Below are 18,946 nucleotides of genomic sequence, written 5' to 3'. Positions count from 1 at the left end.
AAAGAACTCAGGGGTGAATTCCTAATTGTGAAGTTTCAGGCTCCGTGTCGCCTGTATAAAGAAGATTGTTTTGAACAGGCCTTCTCACATCCATCACTTCTGACTCTGGAACATCTTGGACCATTTGGAAGAAAAAGAGCAGATAAACTAGTTACTCTTTAATGACAAGTCGAATTTGGAAATTAGGCAGAAAGGCAGTGGAAGGGGAATTTGAAGGAAAGCCAAGAAGTTTAGCATAAAGTAGCAAAAAGAATAAATAGCATGTTCATGGATTCTATGACACTTTTCTCCAGATTTTAACATCTCCACATTTTAACATCTTTAAAATCTCTGAAATAGAATGCATAGTATAATCAATAACACCTCTTAATTGCTGTTGCCATGTGGCAATCACAGCATCGTTGTCATTGCCTGTGATGTGAAACTGGGTCAAAGCTATCATGTTGTTGTCACTTCAATTGAATTATGTGCACTGTTGGTGCAACATATGTTGATCTTAATTGCTGTTTAAAATGTCATCAAAATATAACACTATAATTTAGGATTGAAACAAATAGTTATTATGTATGCAGAAAGGGATGGGAACAAATCAGCAGGGTACAAATTTGGTATTTGTGAAGCAACCGTTTGTCATTAGATGGATGACCCTAAATTTCCAGTTTTCTTGGAAAGCAACAATAAAATGCTTTATAGGATGTAAGAAAGGAAGATGCTCACAAGTAGATAAAGTTATATTATATTTTGTTACTGAAATTCATGCAAAAATAGATTGCCTGTCATACACAAAACAACAGTGGCAAGAGAAATTGCCAAATTCCTCATAATAGATGAAAGAAATATCAGCACAATAAGACCCTGGAATGAATGATTCATGCATTGCATAGTATTATCATTAAGATGTACAACATCAATTTATCAGAAGCATCCTGCTGACTGAACAGAGTACACTTAACTTCCAGCATGATGCAAGGGAGGAAAAATGATAATATGTGTTTAATTAAAGAGGTAATGCTAGGGATGAGGGAGTGGTTTTCCTTGGCAAGACTTAAAATCATACTGCCTATATGAATGGAACTTTAAGGAGTCCAAGATTATGAATTTGGGGTATCAAAAGCAGCATATTGCTATGATCTTATGTCTTAACTGCTGATTGCTGAAGTTGCCACCATATTTAATTTGTGTAACTGTAAAACAATGTCTAAGAATAAGAACTTTATGTGGGCAAAGGATATGAACAGACACTTCTCAAAAGAAGATATTTATGCAACCAACAAACATGTGAAAAAATGCTCATCATCACTGGTCATTAGAGAGACGCAAATCAAAGCCACAATGAGATACCATCTCATGCCAGTTAGAATGGCGATCATTAAAAAGTCAGGAAACAACAGATGCTGGAGAGGATGTGGAGAGATAGGAACGCTTTTACACTGTTGGTGGGAGTGTAAATTAGTTCAACCATTGTGGAAGACAGTATGGCGATTCCTCAAGGATGTGGAACCAGAAATACCACTTGACCCAGCAATCCCATTACTGGGTTTATACCCAAAGGATTATAAATCATTTTACTATACAGACACATGCACACATGTTTACTGCAGCACTGTTCACAGTAGCAAAGGCTTGGAACCAACCCAAATGCCTATCAATGATAGACTCGATAAAGAAAATGTGGCACACATACACCATGGAATACTATTCAGCCATAAAAAAAGGATGAGTTCCTGTCCTTTACGGGGACATGGATGAAGCTGGAAACCATCATTCTCAGCAAACTAACACAAGAACAGACAACTAAACACCACATGTTCTCACTCATAAGTGGGAGTTGCACAATGAGGACACATGGACACAGGTAAGGGAACATCACACACCAGGGCCTGTCAGGGGGTGGGGGCCTAGGGAAGGGATAGCATTAGGAGAAATACCTAATGTAGATGACAGGTTGATGGGTACAGCAAACCATTATAGCACATGTATACCTGTGCAACAAACCTGCACATGTATCCCAGAACTTTAAAGTATAATAAAAAAAATTTTTTTAAGAACTTTTTCAAAGATATTATTAAGAGTGAACCACAATAGTGGATGGATAATGCCTATGGTGACAGAAGACTGATTAGAAGTCTTCTGGAATAGACATCTGAGAATCTACTATATATTCTGGTTCTCAATGATTCCATGGACATTTACCTGAAAAGTTAAATAAGAATCTCATCTATTAGTGTTGTGGTTGTTAATCATGATAGTATGACTAGACTATTAAACTCTTTAATGTTTCAGTCAACAAACCATTTAACCATATGTAGAAAAAATGTGATTCCTGGTTCTTGTCTGAAACCTTCTACCGAGAAATTTTGGAGAGATCAAGAAAGTGCCAGCATCAAAACTTATAAAATGAAGACAATAATTATGCACACTCTACAGAAATATGCATCGCTGACATTCTTGATGGCCCAGAAGACACTATTTTGTGGAAAAATATGAGTGCCAAAAACTCTAAATTTAAAAGAGGTTCAGAAAAATTGAACTCTAAAGTGAAGCAGTTTTAGGAAGACATTAGCCAATTTATTACACATATATTTCCCCTTTAATATATGTACACAATACTGACACATTAGTAAATATATATATGTTGAAATAAATCAAGAATTTTACCAATAAAGATAAAATAAAAATTCTAAGTGATAGAAAGCATTGTGTTATACTTTGTTTTTTTGTTTCAAGGCAAAAAGCATTACTAGAGATAAAGGTCAGTGCATGGTAATAAAAGATTTCATTGACCACTCATATATAAAAGTCTAAATGTGTATGACAGTAGCACAAGAAGAAAAATTCACAGAGTGGATTTTAACATACGTTTTTCAATAACTGCAAAAATCTATCAGGCAAAGAAAATCAGCAAGGATGCAGAAATTTGAACAAAACAATTAACAAACATGGTTTAATAAACCTGTATGAAACATTTGTACTCAACAACTGCAAAATACATATTCTTTACAAGCTCACACGAAACATTTACAAAATGTTAATATACTGGGTCATAAAACCAGTCTCAACAAATTTAAAGTGATTGAAGTCATTCGGAGCATATATTCTGATTAAAATTAAATTATTCTAAAAATTCATTAAAAAAAGATAAATAGAAAATCCCTATGTTTAGAAATTAACCAATACATTTCTAAATAAGTCACCTTAGGACAAAGATGAAATCTTGATGGAAGTTAGATGATTGAAAAGGAGGAAAATTCTATCAATATCCACACAATATATGATTTGTGTATGCAGAAAATTCAAAAGAATCTACAGATATAATTTTAGAGTTAATAAGAGATGTTACAAAAGTATTAGAATCAGAGTTTAGCAGGTTGCTGGATTCAAAATCAATATACAAAAATTAATTATATTTCTATATAACAGCAAAACCAGTGAGAAAAAAGGTATTTATTCTAGTATCAAAAAATAGCAACTAAATAGAAATAAACCTAGTGAAACATGTATAAGATTATAATGTTTAATACAGAAACATTAAAGAATACATAAATAGACTAGAACACAAGTATAAAGATGCCAAATCTCCCTAAATCTTACCTAAAGATTTAGTGTCATTCAAATTCTCAACTAGGGTGTGCATGTGTGTGTGTGTGTGACTTGACAAGCTCATTCTAAAATGTATACAGAAATACAAAGAAGACCTATTCTACTTGACATCAAGACTTACTATAAAGTTGTAGTAAAAAACATAAAAAGATTATCTGTTGATGAAGCAGAGATAGAACCATAAGATGGAATGGAGTCCAGAAACAAGCCCACCCACAAAGGAACACTTGATTTATGACAGAGCTGGCCCAGCAGAGCAGTGGTAAAAGAATAAGATGTTCAGTAAATGTTATTGGAATTTGGTAGACATATGGAAAAAAATGAAAGAAAACTCTCATTATTAACAAGCTCCCAGTTAATTACAGTCAATGGTGCAAAACCACAAAGAAAAATCTCCATGCCTGCAGCTTACAGAAATATTTATTAAATCATAAGAAGCATAAAGTTTAATAAATGATTTATTAAAATTTAAAACCTCTTCATTGACACTAGAAGATAGGAAAAAGATAAGCCATAGAGTAGAAGGTATTTATAATAAATTTGCATGAGAAACTGATACACCACCAAAAATGAGCAGTTTCTCTTTCTTTGGCATGCTTCTTCCTTCCTCCCACTAACACACACTTAAGGGTTTGTTTTGTTGTTATTTTCAGGTTCACGTACTTAGTAACTGCTGAAAGGTGAATATGAGTATGTCTTTGATACTTATGAAAATAGAAGTGCTCATTTGTTACTGAATCTATAATAATCAATTTTCCATAAGATGTTTTTGTTCATACATTTAAGTGAGGGACTTAGGAAAAATGCAAAAGGAAAGTGAAAAGATCCTGGATGAAAACTGCGGTGATTCCTGGCTCTTAACAAAGAAGAAAAAGTGAGTAATTTAACCTTATGAAGTATAGGGGAAACTGAATCTGAAAAGGAAGGTAGAAGAAGTTCAAGTAAGAAAAGAAAATGAAAAAAATGTACAACACAACTGAGAAATGTTGAACACTAGTATCTGAATGATTGACATAGAATTATTCCTGCAACAGTGAGAAAAACAGGCAAATAATGGATCCTAATCTTGGATGGCAAGAGTTTTCAAGTTTACATGAATAACGGAGCCACCAAATTAGCCCTAGGAGAAGCCCTTTATTTTTAACAATGGAATAATATTAAAATAAATTGAGAAAACATAGCTTTTCTTGGAGAGTTGAATATGGGTTACATGAAAAAATAATACATGGGAAAATTAACATCAGGAACAAATTCTAACTAGAGAGAATCTGAAATTGTCGACATGTGGAAATGAAAAAATGGTATCCCTGCTTCATAAATAGGATCATTTTTATTTCTTTACCTTCTGAGTTTCAGTCAATTTATTTTTGTTTTTTTCATTTGGAGACTTCTGATTTAAAGAGAAAAAAGAGTTTGGAAGACTGTAAAATATGTAAGAGCAGGAATTCAGATAGTTGGTGTTTACTCTTGTTTTACAAATAGAAGTGGTAATTAACATATATCATTTAATAAAACAAATAGAAGTGGTAATTAACATACATCATTTAATAAAATTGTGGCAGCAGTCAAAGTCAAAAAAAAGTTTACAACGAATAGCCTTATTTTTTCCCTAGAAAAATCTTCTAGTTTATATCTGTATAATCCATTTTTGATAATTTTCCACATTGTGGATTTTTGTTTCATTTTTTCTGCTGCTAACCTTTTGGTCATTTCATAAATATTAGCACCAGCTTCAGGGAGGAGGGCTGAGGGAAACTAAATAAATGCATTTTTCTACTGTGCTTCCTGTTAATCCTGCCCTGGAAAAAGTCCAGTAACAAAGAAATTTAATATTATTGACTAAAATGATGGTGTTGTTCAGATTACTTCTATACATTAAGGTTGGAAAACTCAGACACCTACATAGGCCTTGCAGGTAAGGTAAATGAGTGCTTGGGACACTCATTGGTGGGCATTATGGCAACCCTGGGTAGTACATACTTTCTCCAAAGGGATTCCAGTATTTTAATTTGCACAAAGTAACTGATGGCTGAATTAGGCCCACAGGCTGCCAGTTTACAGTATCTGCATCATTAACTTTGGTAATAAAAGATGCATATGCTTAGATGTCATAGAAATATAGTTGCTGAAACAATGTATGATATAGTTTCACTCTAGTGTACTAATGCAGTTATGAGCTAGTTGACACAAACAGTACCAAATAGGGACAGAAACAAATGCTTTAAGCAAACCATGACACATAATTAACAAGTGAAAATTTGAGACCATCTGGTTCATGATAATTTATAGTAAAGTAACTTTTATGTAAAACCTGCCCGAACTTTGGGAGGCTGAGGCAGATGGATCACCTGAGTTCAGGAGTTCGAGACCAGCCTGACCAACATGGAGAAACCCTGTCTCTACTAAAAATACAAAATTAGCTGGGCATGGTGGCACATCCCTGTAGTCCCAGCTACTCGGAAGCCTGAGGCAGGAGAATCGCTTGAACCCGGGAGGTGGAGGCTATAGTGAACCGAGATTGCGCCGTTGCACTCCAGCCTGGGCAACAAGAGTGAAACTCCATCTCAAAAAAAAAAAAAAAAACCTGCCCAAAACTTAAAGTAAACTGACCCTCCTAAGTGTGTGTTCAGCTCTTTCCTCAACAGGTGCTCAAGAACCATTTTTCATTGTTGCAAGTTATTTTTTGAGGACAAAGAGATAAATATGCTCTCTTTAGGGGTCTATGTTTACAAAATGAGTTTCTGTAACTTTCTAATGGAACAGATTATTGGAACAAATCCCAAATAATTTCACATATTTATTGGGAGATTGTTGTTTTTCAAGAGGTGATATTTTCTTATGATGCATATATTTAAGCTTTATGTTAGTTATTTTTGCTCATTGTTTTTTTTTTCAGGGAAAATTTCATGGAAATCCAATGCATGTAGCTGTGGTTATTTCAAACTGTTTAAGGGAAGAGAGGAGAATATTGGCTGCAGCCAACATGCCTGTCCAGGTAATATTTTCTGACCTTGTGATCTTGTTATCACCTTGAACTCAATTTTTCTGAAACAGAAATTCTTATCTTTAGCAGGGTACAGTGGCTTACACCTGTAATCCCAACATTTTGGGAGGCCAAGGTGGGAGGATCATTTGAAGCCTAGAGTTTGAGAGCAGCCTGGCCAATGTAGCAAGACCCTGTCTCCAGAAAGAAAAAAAGATTTAAAAATTAGCTGGGTATGGGGCACATGCCTATAGTCCTAGCTCTGTGGGGACTGAGATAGGAGGATCACTTGAGCCCAGCAGTTCAAGGTTGCAGTGAGCTATGTTCACACCATGTACTCCAACCTGGGTGAGAGAGCGAGACTCTGTGTCTTTAAAACAAAACAGAGAAAGAAAGAAAGAAAGAAAGAGAAAGAAAGAAGGAAAGAAAGAAAGGGAAGGAAGGAAGGAAGGAAGGAAGGAAGGAAGGAAGGAAGGAAGGAGGGAAAGAAGGAAGGAAGGAAGGAAGGAAGGAAGGAAGGAAGGAAGGAAGGAAGGAAGGAAGGAAGGAAGGAAGGATTAAAGAATCTTTTCCAGCTTCTGTTGCTTGTGTTAGTGGTGCCACCATCCTTCTAGTCACTTGCAATCAAGGTCTTAGTATCATCTTTGCATAGTTCCTTTTCTCCACCCCCATTCTAAGACAGTTACCATGCCTTTCCAGAGTGTATGACTGGAATCTTATCTATACATCCTTTCCTGTTTGTACTGGCCACACTCTGTTCCAGGGTCCTACAATATTAGCCTAGGAATATAGTAATCACCTCCAAGCTGAATTCCTGTCATTCCTACTCTGCCTCTTCCTGTAGGTTCTGGTCTTGCTCTACACCTGTTAGTAGCTTCCATTTCCTACCTCACAGTGTAAACCAGTGCGTGAGCAGGAATTTTGTCTTACAGAAGTTCCACGAATACTTGCTTGTTAATTGTGTGAATGTACTTTACCCTAACATAGTTTAGATTATATTTTAATTTCATTTTCCTGGATGAATTCAGAGTCCCCACTAAAGACAAGTAGAGGAATCAATGCAGTCTATAATGAATATTTTTTTCAGTTAATCCTTACAAAAGGAAAGGGTATGTAATTAATTTTCCAAGTGACATCCTCCATAATTTAGTAAATCATATCATCATACCATTATATTTATTTTTGAAGGTCTAACAAAAGTATCTTTTTTTTCTTTTTTTTTTTTTTGAGACAGAGTCTTGCTCTGTCACTCAGGTTAGAGTACAGTGGCACGATCTCGGCTCACTGCAGCCTCTGCCTCCCAGGTTCAAGCAATTCTCCTGCCTTAACCTCCCAAGTAACTGGGATTACAGGCACCCTCTACCACACCTGGCTAATTTTTGTATTTTTACTAGAGACAGATTTCACTACATTGCCAAGGTTGGTCTTGACCTCCTGACTTCAAGTGATCCTGACCTCCCAAAGTGCTGGGATTACAGGTGTGAGCCACCGCCCCCAGCCAAAAGTATCTATTATTTAACTCTTAAAAAATTCTCATGTTTAGTTATTGTCAGGTTATGGCTGTTTTGGGAGGACTTTGAAGTTTTGACAACTTTATTTTTTAGATGAAGAAGGATGGTATATTTTTATTTAATTTTAAAACTATAGTAAGTTTCTAAAGTACATATAGTTTGATTCAGTGTCTTTGGGGTAAAAATTAAGATACTTTTACAAATATATGGTATTCTCACATGTGTTCTCAGCTCTCCTTTTCTGAACCCTTCTTATCTCTAGTTATTCGTCTGTGCACGTGTGTGTGTGAGAGCATGTTCTCTTCAAATGTAAGATATCAGTCAAAATGTTTGTTTGAGTATATGCTCATCAAAGTCACTCTGAAAATAATTTGCCAGTACCACATACTACCACAAAAGAAGTACTGGTTATTCGATTTCAACTAGGTAGACAAATAATGGGGGCTGATGAGACAAAGAGAATTTTAGAAAGGCTTTACCAATTGGAAGAGTGTGGTATAATTGAAGAACTTCTGATCAAGAGTCAAGGATATGGGTTCTACTTGAGGTTTCTGCACTGAATTTGCTGCGGATTTTAGTTATCAACCTTTCTAACCATGGCTCCCCACCCAACTTAAGATGAAGGGGCTGCTTACATCTCTAACTCTCACCTCTAATATTTATAGAACTTTTTATCTAAAGAACACACCTAGTATCAGATTATTAGAGTACCTAAGAGGTTCTGCTTGGAGAAACTGTCTTTTTGCTTAACCAGACTAACATTTTTATGTTTTCTTTCATAAACTCCCTTTGTTCTAGAGTAAAAACAAATCTCATCCCAGCAGATCCAACATCCTCAATTCTAAATTTAGGCCCAATTTAATGCAGTTTCATTATGCCATTTTAAAAATTACATGTATTGGTTTTACACAATTTCAAAAGTTATATAGATGTTATAGAGAATTAGAGACAGAATTTTTTAAATCATCAAATTATCTGTAATTTCACTATTCAGAGAGAACACATTGGTAAGATTTTGGTGTATATATTCTTCCAGTCACATGTACTTGAGTTTACATATCTATACATCTGTCCGTGTATTTGCAAATGCATTTATACATACATGCATATACATGTTCAAGCAATAGAGATCTCATATATATATATATTTATAATTATATATGGTGGGTTCATTTGTTTGTTTATTTAAGAGGAAGTCTCACTTTGTCACCCAGGCTGGAGTGCAGTGGCATGATCTCAGCTTTTTTTAATGACTATAGAGCATTCATATCACATTGATCCAGATCTCAGTTCGAATTGTATGCTGTATGTATTGCGTTCGTCATAAACCTTTTCAAAACCAGTGAAATTTCAGGACATTCTTTTTCCAGGGGCCTCTGGAGAAATCCTTACAAAGTTCTTCAGTTTCAGAAAGACAGAGGAATGTGGAGCACAAAGTGGCTGCCATTAAAAACAGTGTGCAGGTAAGTGATCTTATACAGATACCTAGAAAGGCTAGCTGCTGTCCCCATATAACTATGCACCATTCTCCCATGTGCCCAAAGTTAGTGTATACAGAAATCATAGGGCAATTTGTTAATAAGATAAATATCTCTCACATACTATGTTTATATGAGAATATTTCTTTATGGGAGACATTTTAACTTCAACTTGAACTTCTTTGATATGGGGCTATTAAGGTTATCTATTTCTTCTTGAATGAGCTTTGGTAATTCGTGTTTTTCAAGAAACGTGTCCATTTGATATAAGTTGTTTTATTGGCATAAAGTTGTTCATAATGTTTATTTTCATTTGAATATCTGTAGAATCTGTAGTAATGTCACATCTCTCATTTAATATTGATAAATTTTTCTCTTTTTTCCATAATCAGTCTATCTAAAGATTTATCAGTTTTATTGATCTAGTGAAGATGTCTTGAATAAGACTTTCTGCCATGTTGTATATAAAATAGGATGTTAATTTCCTTTCCAAAACTTACATAGCATCCATTTCCTTGCCATTTATAAAAATAATAATTCCATCAAAATAAATAAACTATAAATATTTAAAGATCAACTGTCCCATATATTATCTGAATAGTAGGAAGAGGGTTTAAATTTATTTTCAGACTTCTGATTTAGTGATCCTCCATAACAAGTAAAACATGAATGCAAAAGTCTGGGCTTACACTGTTGTGAGAAGGAATCAGACAGACCTAGGACAAAATACCTTGGCACATTGTAGTGTCAAAACCAAGGGCTCTACTCACTCTGCAAGTGTGTAAAGGCAGGAGATTATTATTTTACTGTAGTAAGAATACTTAAGCACATTAATAAAGTGCACAGAGGGATTTTGCATCCAGCACAAATTCCTTTTAAAATCCTGAGGAGCAGGATGCAGCAGAGGACCACATTTTTTGGAGCCCCGAGCAGATCTTTACCAGGCCTGTACATGGATTCCCAGCTGCTATGAGTATTGACAGCTAATGGCTTTGCTGGAGAATTGGCTCTACAGGAAGACTTTGGCTGCCTTCAGACAATGACTGAGTGACACGGGGTTGTGGGGAGAGAGGCCAGACCCCTTTCCTCAAGTTGGGGTTAACCTGTGGTGCAGGTTATGCTCCTGGGTTTCTCAAACCAAAGTTAGACCTAAGTGATGACCACATGCTCACTTAGCTCCATCCTCTTCCCTTTCCCTCTCCTGTACGTCCTTTCTGCCAAGAGGACTCCTTCAACAAATCCTTTGTACCTAATCCCTGTCCCAGGTGCTGATTCCAGGAAGCCTGGTCTGACTTTTAGGCAAAGCAATGCTTTCCAATCAATGTAATTCCCCCACTTATGCCATAACCTCGGTTTCTCTGTGGAATGTTTGGAATGTAGCTCTCAGATCATTCAGAGAGCTTTTGAAGGTTGTTGCTGGGTATTTTCACCTTTTGCAATTACTGATGACAATATACTCTAGAAGACCCTTAATTACTTACCAGAGCATTGACTTTTCAGAGATCTGGCATTGGTTTCATACACTTTTCATTAGAAGATTCTGCAAGATACTGCCTTCTTTTGGCTTTTAATTAATTTTGAGATCAAAAGATGGAACCACAGTATATCTCTGCTTTAAAGCTATCATATTTTATTTTGGTACATTTTCTCGTGCATGTAGGTTCCATGAGTTCAGTAGCTCAGAGCCTTCCGTGGGACTTTGTTCCGCAGAAACTTAGCATCAAAGCGAAATGCCGCAAGTGGTATTGGGGTATAGTGGAAGGAAAGAGTAAAGACTGAAGCTAAACTAGACTAGATTTGAATTCTAGCTTGAGTATGTATTATTGTATGACTTTGGGCCTCAGTTTCCTCACATGAAAAATGGAAATAGTTTACTTTGCAGGTTGCTGAAAGGATAATCTATGTAAGGTATAGGCACAGCACAGGTTGCACAAAATTAGCTGTTATTACTATGGGTGGGTAGATAGTATATCATGTAGTCAATAGCTACTACTTTGTTTCTTTTCTACGGTTTATAAATATGGAGAATGTAATTAAGAGAATGAGATAACAGGGATTAGAAGAGTAATAATAGCTACTGCTTATGAAGCATATATTTGGTACTAGGCACTGTTTTAAGCAGTCAAACTAATGTAATCGTTATAACAACTCCTTGAGGTAGATACTGTTATCCTTCTTCCTCCCACCCCCACACCCCTTTTTACAGGCAAAGAAGCTAAAATGCAAAGACATTTGCCCAAGTCCATGTAACTAAAAAGTCATAGAGCTGGGACACAAATTCAGACTCTTTTCCTCCAAATTCTATACTTTTTGTAACCAATAATTTAAAATTTGGATTAAATTTAACTCTGAATGAAATTTAAAATTTGTGATGAATGCATTGTTGTTGTAGATATATGTTTCCTTAGAGAAGACTTCTTGGAATAAGCAGGCAGTAGAAAGTTTGACTTTTCTAAGAACAAAAGGAAGTACAGTAGTCTGAATCTAGGAAGCGCAGTGAGTCTATCTTTGGTTAAGGGTGGGGTCAGGGTTAGACTGCTGGACTTCCCACAAACTTCTCACTGAGCACCTGAGTGACCTTGGACAAGTACGTTACTTCACATCTCGTGGCCTCTGCTTCTTCCTCTATAAAAGTGAGGATAACCTACTTCATGGGTGTTGTGAGGACTGAAGGAGATAATATATAAAAAGCCTTTAGCGCAGATCTTGACATTTACTATTATATCTGAGCAGGAAAACATCACCAGGTTTGGGGAAAAGTAAAGTAAAAATCTTAAAGACAGAATAACAGGAGACACAGTAGAAGCATAGGCGTATTTCAGGAAATAGAAAGAAAAAATATTTAAGCTGAATTGTCATAAACTACAGCATATTTAAATGAAGATTTCAGCAAAAAGTGATCATTGATACATTAGTACAGAGTTACATGAAATACCCACGAGTTCTAAAAAGGGCAAAAATATTCATATTCTCCAATTAAAAAAAGATTATATACATAGCATCATTTGGAAGTAATTAAGAAATGAGCAAGTAGTGGCTGAAAGACTTCCAGGCAAATAGAAAGAGAGAATAGCTGGAAGGGCAAGTTCAATCTGGTTCTTCCAGCATTATCCAACTTTCATATGAATTAGCTCTTTAGAAGCGTGGGTTCATTATGGTTTTTGGTTGCTGTTGGAGACTGGAAGCACCAAGCAGTTTTTTAAAATACTTATGATGTTGTTTGATTGACGTGCTTAATTGTAACAGCAGAGTGAGTATGTTTTCTTTTGTGAAAAGATGACAGAACAAGATACTAAATACTTAGAAGACCTGCAAGACGAATTTGACTACAGGTATAAAACAATTCAGACAATGGGTAAGTTTTTGTTTTTTCTGTAATTATGCCTAGAGACAAAAAGGCATCTTGAGTAGAGTTTTTTCACTGACAGAGTTGAAAAATTTGATCTACTTCCTTAGATGAGCCTAGGGAAATACAGGGAGTATTTTCTTGTTTTGCTGCTTCTTTCTCTCTGCATATAAATATGTGTGTGTGTGAGTGTTTAAGTGTGTGTGTGTGTGTATCCATGCATATCCAACTAATTCCAAGTAAATTACCAATCAATGCAACATAAATTTCACACTGCATGAGGAATTACCCCTACTTCAGCATAGGTCTCTAAAAGATAAAAACCTTCTCCTATAGAATTAAAATATAATTATCACAGAAACAAAAGTAATAATAATTGCCTAACATGATCAGAAAATTACAAGTAGTATTTTAATAATATAATTTTCTAAGATTATAAAATAGAAATGTGTTTCACAGAAGAAAGCATAAAATATAGGCAAAAGCATTAAAGAAATCTGATGAAATTTCACTATCCACAGATAAATACTGTCAAAATATATTTCCTTCCAGCGTTTTCTCTGTATGTTCACATACATACACATCTATGTATTTATTTTCAAAAAATGAAATCATATTGTATATAATTTTGTGTACTGCATTTAACATTTTAAGTATTTTATCGTGTCAAAAAGTCTCCAAAAACATAATTTTAATAATTGCATAAATGTCAAAATGTAAGGTCACTGCAATTTATTTTACTATTTTTTCTGTGGTTTAACACTGAAATTGTTTACAACTAGGTGTTTTCCTAAAATGAAGGGGAAGAGAATATTTACAAGACCTAAGATTTACAAATAATAATAGAAAAATAGTTTAAAGTATGTTGCAATTAATGGAACAATTGGCAAGATTCTAGGTCTAGTTTAGTTGATGGAATTGTGCTGATGCTAATTTACTTGTTTTGATCATTGTGCTTACTATGTTTATGTAAGAGAATAGAAGAAACTAGGTGAAGGATATATGACAACTCTGTGCTATTTGTGCAACTTTTTGTAGCTCTAAAATTATTTCAAAATAATTCAAAAAAATAAACCAGAAAGAAACTTTCCATTTACAGAATCATCTTTGACTATTAAAATGTTGGCCTAAAATGTATCTTGAAGGAAATATGAATGATTGTGGTCAAGCATAACTTTTCATACATGAAGATGAGGTGTTTTGGGTTCTTCTCCTGATATGCTTAAGATGCCTTGACTTCCAGGAAATATTATTCAAAATGTTCACAATTATTTGTACATACAACTTTTCCATTCAGAAGAAATGGCACAAACTTGGGTTTCATTATCAAAGGGGGAGTTCATGACCCTAAAAGGGTTTAGAACAACTATAAATGTAATCAAGTGATGTTCATTGAAGGCAGCCTTATTCCAAATTTTATATGCAAACTACTAATTTTAAAAATTAGGTTATTTTGAACTTAATTTGTTATGATTTGAGTCACTTTTTCAGTGCTTCATGTCCATTATGAATTAAAATTATTATTTTTATCACCTAAATCCACAAATATTTATTTTGTTTGTCCCATCCTGTTATAAGTGAAAAGAAAAATACAAGGGAAACAAGTTATTATATCCTTGGTGAAGATGGGAAAGGTTAGCTAAAGAAGTTTTCAGTTGCCAAAATGCTACATAAGCAAGATTTTGCTATGTATGGGATCTAGGAGTTAGTAAATTTGTGAATCATTACAACCAGAAATGAGTTTACCTAGAGATTAGTCCTGTTTTGTAGAGAAATTTGCCCCAGTGTTGTTCTGAGACCTCTTTTTCACAATTACACAAGTCAAATCAGCATTCTCAGTCCCCATTTTTCATGAACATGAATGGTTGGTATAAACAGTCATTTGCCATTGTAGGAGCAAAAAGGGAACCTTCCCCCTTCACCCTCTGAAGGTTCATTGAATATGCACTAATAAAATGTAGATCAATAGGAGAAAAAGGCATGCAAATTAATTTAACATGCACAGCATGGGAGAATAGCAGGAGAATGGTTACCCAGTAATCCAGTGGGGTACAGATGTTGATATGCCCTTCTTCATAAGGGAAAGGGAGGTTGGAAATGTAGAAGCAAATGATTTTTAAAGTTAATGAATGGACCCAATGCTCAGACAGTGGTTAGTAAATAATACTCTTGAAGAATTGACTGGAACCTGAGAACAAACAATAGTTTGGGACAAAGTTTGAGCTCTAGGTGTGGTGTTTAATTTTCAGACTTTTCCTCTGTTTTATGAATTTTAAGTTTATCTGATTAATGAAATTTCAGGGAAGGGATCCAAGGCAATTGTGTTCCTCTTAAGGGTCCATTTTCGAGGTAGATCAGGGAGCTTCCGAGCACTTCATGTGTGCTGTGGAGAGACAGAGGATTGAGAGAGACCTTGAGGCTGCTGCTTTAGTTCCATTATTTTGAGGTGTCATTTTCTGAGCCCCATCACTATGTCAATAAAGTTTAATGTTCAAATTAAATAATATAATGTTTATTTATTGTATGTATCCCCATGTGAAAAAGGATAAATCTTTTTTTTCAGTCAGATATTTTTCTAAGTTACAACTCTGGCCCACTGCTAGTTTTACAATGAAGCTAGAGCATTTTGGGGAAAAAAGAAAAAAAAGTGGGAGAAAGTAAAGAACTTAGTCTTTTATTAGTTCATGAGACTAGGTAGATAAGACTGTAACTCTATGAGGCAGTTTCTCATAAAACCTGCATATGAAGCAGAGCAGGGAGGGGTAGGTGAAGGCAACAGAGAGTCAAATATTATTTAATCAGGGGCACAAAGGGTAATCCCCGCCTTCCTTACTTTTGCCAAATAACCAAGTATATAATTAATATGGAGGTATCCAGTAAGGAATCCATTACAGCAACTTTATCTCCTCTGTCCACCACCACCAAAACAAAACAAAACAAAACAAAACCGGACACCAAGTGCAGAATGGTCTTTCCTGAAGGTCTGTAAAATAAAGAGGTCCTTTTTTTCATGCTTGGATGTAATTCTTTCTGGCAAAATGAGCAGACAGAGACTTCCAAGCTCACCTCTAGTGAACCCAATTAGTCTCTTATCACGTAAGTTCTCTGGGGCAGGGCTGTTTTCGGGTGGTGGATTGAGGCTGACTTGACTTTCAGGAATAGAGAGCTTTGACTTGGCGAGGACTCTAAATCTGATCTCTTTACCTTTGCAGATCAGAGTGACAAGAATAGCGCCATGATGAATCAGGAAGTTTTGACACTGCAGGAAATGCTTAACAGCCTCGATTTCAAGAGAAAGGTTAGTGAAGAATTTTAATTTGGGCTTTTGACTATTTTTCTCCTTTTTTCTAAACTTAGACTAACTGAAAAGAATCAAGCTGTCAGATTTATCAGTTCCATTTACTGAATGAAAAAACGGCAAGGTTTCTAGGAACAGTCCCATGCTGTTTGCCATGCTTCTCTTCATGAGTTTACAATGCTGGACCTCTTTAGAGACTACTTATCTTGCTTATGTGATACATTTACTATAGCTAACATTAATTTCAGGGTGGAACTTTTACATGATTTTTATTTGTCATTATTTCAGACATGGCTGTTTTAGTTTAAGTACTTAATATGCTGAGATAGGTTCCACTGCACATATATAATTAAAATAGCATTTGATGACTGCTAAAATCTTATTGGAAAAAAAATATTCTAGTTTCTACTCTGAGAAATGACGTAGTATTAAGCAATTTCCTAGATTTCAAAATAGTTCATTGGCAACTGAACATATTCAATCTAACTTCTTCCAAGGAGAGCAAGAACTTTTTTTCTGGTTTAATTAAATATTTTTAAGGAGGGGAAACATCTCTATTTCACTTTTCTACCTATCTTGAAAAATAAATGCAATTGAAATTTAACCAGTCACTAATAAATCAGTAGTTCATTTCTAAAAATTCGGCTCAATTTTTTGTGCAGGAATTTGTGTGAGCACAAACAAGTACAACATTTATTTTTACCCTAAATTAATTATAAACTTAGTTATATATCAGATTTTAAGTATGCAAGTAGTTAATTCAAGAAAAAGTTAATGTTTTTATGCATAATAAATCTATGCTATGTATTTTTATGCATGACATTTTATTCTACTTTAGGAATAACATTTTAAAAAGAGAGGGAACATTGACGATAATTCAGTTCATTCAATTGGTTGTATAAATGAGAATATACCAAGTTTCAGCAAAATTAAATACTTTGCTCACATTCATATAGCTTACAATAATGCCAGAACAGAAATTCATATCTTCTACCCCCTAGACCTTTGAAAGTTATAATTCTCCATTATGCCTTCCAAAACCCAGAAACAGTCCTAATAAAAATTAACACAGAAAGGCTCAAATTTTAGTCAGCTCATTTTAATATAAATGGATAACCATCTTTATTTAAAAAATAAATTAAATATATAAATATCCTTTTAATAAGCAACTATACAGTTTTGTGACTACAAGATTCAATATCATTGCCACAGGAGTTACAAATTCAATATATTTATACTGAAACACATGAAGAGAATGTTAAACTGTGGCCATTCTTCTTTTCTCATGACATCTTTTATTGTCAATAATTTAATTGTTTGAAAAGGCCTGGCAAATAGAAGCTAGTATTTAGTAAAATATTTGGTCAAAATTTTAACCAAGCCCTTGTCTACCAGGTCAAATAGTTTTGTAAATTGAATTCTAAGTGACTTATTTCTTATGAAACTCTTTTCAGTAGTCCCCTTTGTTTTTAGGAGGCTCTCAGTAAAATGACCCAAATCATCCATGAGACGGACCTGTTAATGAACAACATGCTCATAGAAGAGCTGCAAGACTGGAAGCGGCGGCAGCAAATCGCCTGCATCGGGGGTCCACTCCACAACGGGCTCGACCAGCTTCAGAACTGGTAAAACGAATTGACTGCAGTTTCTAGTGAAAACCACAGGAAATACAAAACTTCAGTGTCACTCAGCCAGAGAATGTAGGTTTAGACTGCAACATCAGTTCATTCAGCTTATTGATGGCTTATTAGCACCTGAGAAATCTACAGTTGAAAACGAGTAGTATAAGTATTCTTAGTTTTCATTCTCATGGGGAAATCAAAGAAAGCATCTATCGAATGCTGAATTTTCACATGCAAGATATCAATCTTAAAAGACTCAAATAAATTTTGAAACCGGCAATATACTTTCTTTAAGGACAGAATAAAGAAGTACTAGTTTCAAAATCTTGAAAATAGATATCTCAACTTTTAAATGTTAGTTTTGTGTTTTCAACATAGTGATTTCTTTTGTCAAAGATGTTGGTCAAGGATAGAAAATTTCAGTTAGGAGGAATAATTTCAAGAGATCCATTGTACCTTATGGTGACTGTAGTTAATAACAATTTATTGTATACTTGAAAATTACTAAGAAAGTAGATTTTAAGAGCTCTTACCACAGAAAAGTAAGTATGTGAGGTAATAATGCATGTTATTCAGCTTGATGTAACTATTCAATAATGTTTACATACATCAAATATATACAATACCACAAATACCACAAATATATACAATTTTTATGTGTCAGTTTTTAAAAGTCACAAATGGTTAATACAACCCGGCATTCCGGATCTATGTATGCACACATGCAATGAAATGTAGATAACTACCCTTTGCACTAGAAGATTAAAATGTTCATAGGGTTTTCCATGTCATAAATGCAAAATAAAACTATTTGACTGAAGGAACAATTGGAAAATATGAAAAAGAAAGAAACTGTTCAGTTAAAATCTAAAATTGGTTCCCAAGAGAACAAGTCAATACAATGGAATATGTAGTAACTGGGGACCCCCTCACTAAAAGCTCTGCCCTGCCAGGCCTACTTGTCAAGAAATGTAAGGAGTTTGACTCATTTTAAAACATTGATTTTCCTTGGGAAGACACTTTGATTCTCCAAGTCACTGTACTCTGTTGTGAAAACAACAATAAAGGGAGCAATAAAGATCTTAACCGATAATGGAGCTCATACCAA

General features: G+C 34.8%; 1 protein-coding gene across 3 annotated transcripts in view; it reads left to right on the top strand.

Moving 5' to 3' along the window:
- Positions 1–18,946, top strand: part of STAT4 (signal transducer and activator of transcription 4) — a 145,830-nt gene that overhangs the window by 93,227 nt on the left and 33,657 nt on the right. For all 3 annotated transcript variants that reach the window (XM_025404100.1, XM_025404102.1, XM_025404101.1), the window contains 5 exons: positions 6,497–6,595; positions 9,465–9,557; positions 12,849–12,927; positions 16,131–16,216; positions 17,690–17,841. In XM_025404100.1, coding sequence (XP_025259885.1) covers positions 6,497–6,595; positions 9,465–9,557; positions 12,849–12,927; positions 16,131–16,216; positions 17,690–17,841 — 509 coding nt within the window. The remainder of the gene's footprint in view (positions 1–6,496; positions 6,596–9,464; positions 9,558–12,848; positions 12,928–16,130; positions 16,217–17,689; positions 17,842–18,946) is intronic.

This window comes from Theropithecus gelada, chromosome 12 (assembly GCF_003255815.1).
Source record: "Theropithecus gelada isolate Dixy chromosome 12, Tgel_1.0, whole genome shotgun sequence".
NCBI lineage: Eukaryota > Metazoa > Chordata > Mammalia > Primates > Cercopithecidae > Theropithecus > Theropithecus gelada.
Note: the sequence above shows the minus strand (reverse complement) of the source record. Positions and strands in the feature narration are given on the sequence as shown.